The following is a 9,312-nucleotide window of genomic DNA, read 5'->3' on the forward strand; positions in this document are numbered from 1 at the left end:
CCTACGAAGACCATCTGAAGCACCTGGCCGAGGTGTTTGAAGCCTTGTCCAAATTCGGCCTAAAAGTGAAACCGTCCAAGTGTCATCTGCTGAAACCTAAAGTGCAGTACCTGGGCCATGTGGTGAGCGCTGAAGGAGTGGCCCCAGACCCCGACAAGGTCACAGTGATCCAGGACTGGCCAAAGCCTAGTGACCTCCACGAAGTCCGGCAGTTCCTCGGGTTGGTAGGTTACTACCGGAGATTCATTAAGGATTTCACCAAGAAGGCCGCACCCTTGCAAAATCTGCTGGTGGGCCAACCAAAGAAGACCAAGGGGAGGAAAACCCCCTTTGATTGGAACGAAGAGCTGGAGGAATCCTTCACCTGCTTGAAGTCGGCGCTGACGGGGGAAGAGGTACTGGCTTACCCCGAATACGACCAACCGTTTGTGCTGTACACAGATGCCAGTAATGTGGGACTAGGAGCCGTGCTGTCTCAGGTCCAGAACGGCAAGGAAAGAGTGATCGCTTACGCCAGCAGGAAACTCCGTCCCACGGAAAGGAACCCTGACAACTACAGTTCCTTCAAACTGGAATTCCTTGCCCTTGTCTGGGCAGTGACGGAGAGGTTTAAGCACTACCTGGCTTCCGCGAAATTCACCGTCTTCACGGACAACAATCCGCTAACGCATCTGGATACCGCCAAACTTGGGGCCTTGGAACAGCGGTGGATGGCCCGGCTGTCCAACTATGATTTCACCATCAAATATCGGGCAGGGCACCAGAATGCCAATGCCGATGCTTTGTCCCGAATGCCCAATTTACCAGAAGTGGGAGAAGACCCGGAGGCACTTGAAGAGGTGGAGCTGCCTGCCTTCCATCGCCCCAAAGCCACTCAGAGCTCTCACCACGTGAAGAACAGGCACAAGAACCAACCGGATGCCACGCTGAATCCCCTGCCCCACCACGGATGGGCAGAAACCCAGGATAGTGACCCCGCGGTCCGTCAGGTGAAGGAGCTCTTGACGCAGGCTGGGTTGCACCCTGGCCCAGATGATCCACAAGAAACCCAACAGCTGTGGAAGGGAAGAAGCAAGCTGTTTATCCATGATGGCAAGCTGTGCAGGAGGAGCATCGACCCACGTACTCATGAATTGGTGTGGCAGATAGTGGTGCCAAGGCGAGATGCGCCCATGGTTCTGGGAGCCTACCATGATGGAGCCGGACACTTCGGATGGAAGAAGCTGGAGAAGCTACTCCGAGGGAGGTTCTATTGGATTGGCATGAAGAGAACCATTGAGAAGTGGTGTCAGGAGTGTGGTCCATGTAGTCTGCGCAGAAAGGACCGTGACAGCCAACGGGCCCCCCTGCGGCCTATCATCACCAAACGGCCGCTTGAACTGGTCGCGCTGGATCATGTGAAGCTGACACCTAGCCGGTCGGGCTATATCTACGCCCTTACCATCGTGGACCACTACTCCAGGTTCCTGGTGGTTGTGCCTGTTAAAGATCTCACGGCCAGGACTGCCGCCAGGGCCTTCCAGCAGCACTTTTGTAGGCCCCATGGCTACCCAGAGAAGGTACTGACCGACCAGGGACCTGCCTTTGAAGCAGAAGTATTCCAAGAATTCTGCCAGTTGTACGGGTGTAAGAAGATCAGAACTACACCGTACCACCCTCAAACCAACGGGATGTGCGAGAAGATGAACCAGGTAGTAATCGATTTATTGAAGACCTTGCCTGTGGAGGAACGGAATCTGTGGCCGATAAAGTTGCCTGACTTGGTGGATATGTACAACCACATCCCAGTAAGTTCCACCAACTGTACTCCAGCGTACCTGATGTGAGGAAGGTCTAGTCGGTTACCCGTTGATCTGGACATGGGGGTCCTAGTACCCGAAGATACCTCGCCGGATGCGGATTGGGATGCAGAAAGGCAGCGAAGGTACCGCGAAGTGCAAGAGTGTGTGGAGAGAAGTCTCGCCCAGGCTAGGCAGAGGCAAGAAAGGGACTACAACCAACACGCTCCTGCGATTCCCCTGTCACCTGGTGAGCAAGTGCTTAAACGAAAGAGGAGGTTACACAAGCTCGATGACCAATGGGAAGCGGAACCGTATACCATCTTGCCATCCGACTTCGACAACACTAAGGTCTGTCTCATTAGCAAGGACAAAGGGGAGACCTCGACAGCGGTATCCAGGGATCACCTTAAGGTCTGCCCCGATAAATTGAAAGAGAGGGGCACGGCCCCAGAAATCTCCCCGCCGGTGGAAGAGGAGAAAATGTTCCATACTGTCCTTGGTGACTTTCCCCAGTCCTGGACTCTGATAAACCAAGCCGTTGCGGTACCTGTTGTAATGTTTGAACAGCCGGACCCGCCAGAAACAATGGTGGAACCAGATCATCCGGCCCCGCAACCTCAACAAGCCTTGCCTGAAGAAGCCATGCCAACCGTTGAACCGGCAAATCCTCCCTCTGCTATCAGTGAGCCTGCCGTACCCACTGTTGATAGCAGCAGCTCTGAGAGCCCCAACCTGCCAGTGCTACCCAGACTCACTAGAAGTGTAGTTAGAAGACAGCGCACTACACCAGCGGTAGCAAGCATAGCGGGCCCTGTTAGGCCAATAGCAACCCCTGCGCTGCGAAGGTCCACACGCAGCACACAGAACCAAACTCCCCTCCGCTACAAAATGTGGAGGTATTGATAAGGGCTGCTATTTCATTAAAAATGTTTGTATGCATATCTTTTTGTTACAGGTTGTAAAAATGGACAATAGAGTAATGGACAGTGAATTGCTCAAAAACTTTCATAAGGGGGACCCCTTTGTTTACCCGGGGTCCCCGCTGTTTCAACCACTGAACTGAGAGTCATAAACTGTGCATGACCTAACTTTTGCAACGTTCAAGAATCCTCACCTCCCGTAAAGGGAAGCATTGTTATGTTCAATTGTTATGCTATTTCAAAAGTTTGTGTGTTTCCTGTTAACATGTATTATTGTTCTTGTTTTCCCAGTCCCGGAGTACTGGATTTAACCGGGGGGGAGTGCAGCACCCCAGAGTCCTGGTTGTTGCAGTACTGTGGCTCCGCCACTATGGGGAGCTATGGTACGTCTGATTGCACTAAGGAGTTTCTCTGACCAGGTACATTCTCACCACACTTCACACTCCGGCCACCAGGGGGGGTGGTCCTATCTAGTAGGCCACTCCTCACAACTCTGGTAAAACTGGGGGTTGGACAGGAAGACAGGGAGAAGTAGCTGGGAAGAGCTAGTGAGAGGACCTGTCAGGGATGGGGATCCTGGCAGACTCCTCAGAGCAGAACTAACCAGCAAACAACGGGAATACAGAAAAGGAGAATACCAGCAGGGGTTTTGTTGAAAGAGGCAGCACCTTGCTGAGGCGCAAACAATCGGTGGCCGGAACGCCGAGCAAGTAAGAGACTTTAAGTACATTGCAAACCACGGCAGGACAGCTAATTACAGGTTGGCTGTCTCACTTAACACCTAAGCAGACAACGGAGGCAGCTGTGGGAGAGGGGCGACTCTAGAGTCCCGGAAGAACTCCAGGCCTACCCCGTCATACGGGTGCGTCCTACCATATCACCTGGAGGACGGAGAACGAACAGTAGAGACAGAAAGAAACAGTTGTGAGGACTATCCCGGGAGCTCAGCAGGGAAGAACTACAACACACAGCGCTAGAAGGTAGATACTGATTCCCACCTGTGAGGAGAACTCCTGATGTGTCGTTGGACCGGCCGGTCTCTGAAAACCCAGTTAACAGCGCTCTGGACTGAGGTCTCCAACATCTTCAGTAAAGAGGTAAAGAGACTGCAAACTGGTGTCCTCGTTATTTACCGCGACCTGCACCGTTACCACACCACTTATTGCACCGGACGTCCCCCATTGACAGACAGGGCCACGGACCGGGTCTAGCCACCGTGACAACCCCAGGACTGAGACCTAGAGGCCCGGCTCCGGGTACCCCTCGGCCCTGCGGCGGTGTGGGGGCGCTCCACATACACCTCCGCACACCGTTGCCCCTACAGTCATGTACTTATATGTGGTATTACATTAAGGGGGTTTAGCCAAAGCACAATAAAGTCACCTAGTGAAAATGGAACGCCTTACCAGGGCAGCGGGGTACTCGGTACTGGGTCCGGTCTTAAAAGGGATGTCACAGTGACTGGGACCCGTTCCGTGGCCCTGGGCGCCCAATTAATGGGAAAGGTCTTTAAGGGGATTTGTAATGTCTATGTTCGTGACGCCACATGTGGAATTCGGTCAGCTTAAAGGGGTCCTCTGGGGTGATGGTAGGGCGGCTAGATGGTAACGCTTCCCACAGGTGAAGCGGGGTCCCCAGAGCTTTCCAGGTGTATGGCAAGATGGTGTAAGCCGATGAATGCACAAAGAACGAGGACACAGGTTTTCAAAGTCTATTACCTGGTTTAGTGATGGTATATCAATGTGCATTTTTTCTACTAGGCAGCCAACCCCTGCAATGTTTGGAGGGTGGGGGTGGTTGTTTTTATCAAGTAGTCTGCACCTGTGCCGCTTCTAGCCTTTATCAGTGGAGGCCTGCTGCACCCTGCTAAGTGTGCATTTGTCATCAGACAGGGTTTTGGGAAGGCCGTATCTCATTGTATGTATTTTTTTTTAGTGATGGTAGCAGTCTTCAGTCCAGGGTACCAGGTGTAGGGTAGCTGTAGTGCGGCCCGGCTTGGAGGCAATAAGGGGGTCCCACTTCAGGTGAGGTCTGTAAGCCTTTCCTACTTGCACCAGATGGCGAGGTCCCTGCGGCTTAAAGCTTGCTGACAGGGTCCCCTCTCTCCTGTCCTAACACAGATGTCTGCACGATAGGCAGTTTAAGTGTGTTTATAGGATCTCTTAGATGACCCAGCTCTTAAGGTCACTGCTTCACCTCAGAATTGTTACAGGCAATTGACATATAGTATTATGTCCTCCGGTTCTGTCGCGCGTCCTGGAGAACAACACGACCTCGGGCTCCCGGTACCCGGCTTCTGTGCTCTGTCTCTGAGGGTGTCCTTCCGCTGTTCCCCTTCTGAACCCTTTCCTCCACTGTGCTTCTTTCCTCTAAGCTCCACATTTCAACTCTCCTTTTGCTTCTCTTTCCAGGGGTAGCAGCTCCCTCGTGGCTGCTCGGGCCCCACGTCTGCTCCAGACGTCCTTCAGCTACTGGAGACCAACTGTCTCCCTCCACTGTCTCTCTCGGACTCTCTGAGATTCACTAACTCCTCCTCTAGACCAGGATACATCAAATGTAAGGGAGCTGACCTCAGGAGGATCCCCTTTGCCTCCAGGCGTGACATCACCCTCCCCAAAGGGAAGGCAACATCACTGCAGCAACCTGGGGTGCTGCAAAAACATATACAACCAATCAGAGCTCTTCTTTCATTTTTCCAAACCAGTTTAAAACATGAAAGCTGAGCTCTGATAGGTTGCTATGTGTGGCTAAGATTAATGAGGCCCAGTAATTGTGTCACATTTCTAAAGCTTCCCAATTTAAGCCATCCCTACCTAGAATTATGAATTATGAGAGTTTTATTTTAGTCCTTAATGGCTTTAGGCAAATGGCTAGAACTTTGTTGGGGCGACTGGATAAAACATTGGCTTTTATGGTTACTTTTTAAACAGAGAATTGAGAAGTTAATGAGCCGTCTATTATTTACTTGCATATTTCTTCTTAGAGACATAAACTTTTTTTTTTTTCAAATTGACCTTTATCATTAGCAAATGTTTTTTTTATTCTTGTTATCCTAGTCAATATTTTTAGCTCTGGAGCTCCAATCCAAAAAAATAAAAATTTCCACCTACCAGGCACCAGCTTTGCATCGTGCTAGAATGATGTCAGTATGAGTAGTAGTTACGTAGTATATACGACAGGTGAAATAAATGTTGAACACGTCACCAAATTTCTAAGTAAATCTATTTCTAAAGGTGTTATTGACATGAAATTCTCAACAGATGTCGGTAACAACTCATCCAATTCACACAGCCAAAGAAATCAAACCATAGATGTCCATAAATTATGTGTAATAATGAGAAATGACACAGGGAAAACGTACTAAACACTCTCACTGAAATGTATTTAGTACTTTGTGCAAAAGCCTTTGCTTGTGTTGAAGCTTCAAGATGCCTCCTGTATGGAGAAACTAGTCACAGGCATTGCTCAGGTTTGATTTTGGTCCATTCTTCCACACAAACACTTTTCACATCCTAAAGCTTCCGTGTGTTCCTTCTATGAACTCTGAGCTTTAATTTCTTCCATAAATTTTTGATTGGATTCAGGTCAGTGATTGGCTGGGCCATTCTACCAGCTTTATTTTTTTACCCTGAAACCAGTTGAGAGTTTCCTTGGCTGTGTGTTTGGGATCACTGTCTTGCTGAAAAGTCCACCCTTGTTTCATCTTCATCTTCCTGGTAGATGAAAAAAAATCTGCTGCCAATGTCTCGGTAGATTTATCCATTCATCCTTCCTCCAATTAAATGAAGTGCCATATGCTGAAAAACAGCACCACACCATGATGTTCCCACCTCCAAACTTCACTGTTGGTATGTCTTTTTTGGGGTGATATGCAGTGTCTTGTGAGCTCCAAATATAAAGTGTATTATGGCATCCAAGGAGTTCAATATTGGTCTCATCCAACCAGACTATATTCTCTGCTTGAACATGCTTTTTGTTCAGCAATGAAGTCTTGTTTGGTAAGCGTTCATACAGGCAATAGATGTTGAGTGTATTACTTATAGTTTTCTTTAAAACAATTGTACCTGCTGATTCTAGATTTTTCTGTAGCTCACCACAGGTGGTCATTGGCTCATGGACAACTCTTCTGATAATTCTTTTCACTCCTCTGTCTGAAATCTTGTGGGGAGCACCCTGTCATGGCTGGTTTATGGTGGAATGATGTTCTTTTCACTTCTGGATTATGGCCCCAACAGTGCTCACTGGGAACCTTCAGCAGTTTAGAAATTCTTCTATAACCAATGCCATCAGTATGTTTTGCAACAATAAGGTTGCAAATGTCTTGAGACAGGTCACTGATTTTATCCATACTGAGATGTTTTTTTGTGTGGTATTTTGATAATGATACACCTTTTTATATGTCATCAGTTGAACCAGCTGATATTATTTGTCACTAAGTGGCAGGATTGCTTTCTAATTACTGATAGATTTCAGCTGATGTCAGGACTTTCCATGGCTTTTTGCGCCTCTCTTTCTTCATAAGTTCAATATTTTTTCCCTGTGTCATTTTGTATTATTACACATAACTTAATTTTTGGACATCTATGGTGTGATTTCTTTGCTTGTGTGGATTGAATGGGTTATTACTGACATCTGGTGAGAATTTCATGTCAATAGCACCTTTAGACATATATTTACTTAGAAAATTGGTGACATGTTCAATACTCATTTTACCCACTGTATAGATAGGTGAGGAAAAATGTTGCAAAGTCAGAATGCTTTCAAATATAAAAGTGTCAATAAATTTTTTTTAATGAATTGACAAAATGCAAAGGGAATGAACAAAAGGAAATCTAGATGTAATCAATGTTTAGTGTGACCACCACTTTGACTTCAGAACTTTATTAGCTCTTCTAGGTACACTTTCACAAAGTAAGTGAATTTGTAGGATTATAGTCCATTGTATGATTAACCAGTTATACCAAACAGGTGATAATGATCATCATTTTCATGTGTAGTGTGAATCACAATCATTAACTAAAACTGAAAAAGCTGGGTAGGAGGCTTAAAATGGCTGAAGAACAGTCAAACTCTGTTTTTCACAGCCTCACCTTTGTAGCAGTTTTATTTCACATGTCATACACCTTAGCAAGACTGAGCAGAGTAAGAAGCCACAAGGTAGTTATACTGCATCAGCAGGGTCTCTTCCAGGGAAAGAGTTCAACGCAGATTGGGGTGTAAAGATGTGCTACTCATTCTCTTTAGAAAAAGCACTAAGAAATGGGAAACGTTGAGGACCGTAGACATAGACATAGTGGTTGGCTAACGAAACTTAGTGCAGCAGATGAAAAAAGCATGTTTACTTTCTTTTGAAGTGTGAAGATATCCAGCAGTGCCATCAGCTCAGAATGGGCAGCAACCAGTGGGACACTAACACCCATCTACTCTGTGGAGAAGACTGGCCAGATCTGGTCTTAACAGACAAATTGAGCCCAAAAAGCCATACCTTTGGCATGGAAACAAGGACAAGTGACTTAACCGTGCATAAAGACACAGAAAAATGGAAGAAGGTGCTTTGAACTAATAGGTCACAATATGAAATATGTGGCTGTAACAGAAGATTTTCCCCTGAAAGGCTGGAGAGTAGTTCAATAATGAGTGTCTTCATGCAACAGTGAAGCAATGTGGAGTTTTCTTGTGAATTTGAGGCTGAATTTCAGCAAAAGGAGTTGGGGAATTTGGTCAAGATTAATACTAACAAATAGAGGAAGATACTTATCAATCATGTAATACCATCGGAAAGGCTTCTAATAAGCTCCAAATTTTTTCTTCAGCAGGACAACGACCCCAAACATAGAGCTAATGTCATTAAGGATTATCGTCAGCGTAAATAAAAACAAGGAGTCCTGAAAGTGATGATACGGCCCCAACAACATAGCCTTGATCTCAACATCACCCAGTCTGTCTGAGATAACATGAAAAGACAGAAGGATTTGCACAAGCGACATCAACATAAGATCTGTATTTAGTTTCTCCAAGATGTTTGGAGCAATCTCCGTGCTGAGTTTCTTCAAAAACTGTGTGAAAGTCCAAGTGTAAATTGATGTTTTATTGCTGTTTTGAAGCCAAAGAATGATCAAATAAAATATTGATGTGATTTAGATTTATCTATTGTTCCTTCACTTAATAGTTTATTTTCATCAATTAAGAAAATACTATCACTTCAATTTTTTAAGCATTTCTTACTTTGCATCATTTTTTCAGATAAAAATATTAGTTACTGGAAGATATTCTTAATTCCTGTTTTTTTGATGGTTTTGCCTTTCTTGCTTTCAGGTTGCAGTTGTGCGGAAGAAAAGCAACGCTCAAGTTTATGCCCTGAAAATAATGAACAAGTGGGACCTTCTGAAAAGATCAGATGTGAGAGGAGAGGACATATGGAGGGATGGTGTGTGGGGAACAGTGGGGAAGCGTATAGGCCAAGGACAGAAAGTAAAGAAGCTACATGTTCATCTTCATTTTCTGTGTCTAGGTTGCCTGCTTTAGAGAAGAGCGAGAAGTTCTGGTGAATGGAGATAAAAGATGGATAACACAGTTGCACTTTGCCTTCCAGGATGATAATTATCTTGTAG

The 9,312-nt window shown here is 46.3% G+C and overlaps 1 protein-coding gene across 5 annotated transcripts in view; it reads left to right on the forward strand.

Moving 5' to 3' along the window:
* The window catches only part of DMPK (DM1 protein kinase), a 52,114-nt gene that overhangs the window by 23,384 nt on the left and 19,418 nt on the right, over positions 1–9,312 (forward strand). For 4 of the 5 annotated variants that reach the window (XR_013221329.1, XM_077285486.1, XM_077285487.1 and 1 more), the window contains 2 exons: positions 9,017–9,100; positions 9,213–9,308. Coding sequence is in view for 4 of the 5 variants with exons in the window: in XM_077285486.1 (XP_077141601.1) it covers positions 9,017–9,100; positions 9,213–9,308 (180 nt within the window). In the remaining variant the exon portion in view is untranslated. Of the gene's footprint in view, positions 1–9,016; positions 9,129–9,212; positions 9,309–9,312 lie in introns of all 5 variants that reach the window. The other variant, XM_077285489.1, reaches the window with a different exon arrangement.

The sequence above is a fragment of the Ranitomeya variabilis genome, chromosome 2 (genome assembly GCF_051348905.1).
Source record: "Ranitomeya variabilis isolate aRanVar5 chromosome 2, aRanVar5.hap1, whole genome shotgun sequence".
Taxonomy (NCBI): Eukaryota; Metazoa; Chordata; class Amphibia; order Anura; family Dendrobatidae; genus Ranitomeya; species Ranitomeya variabilis.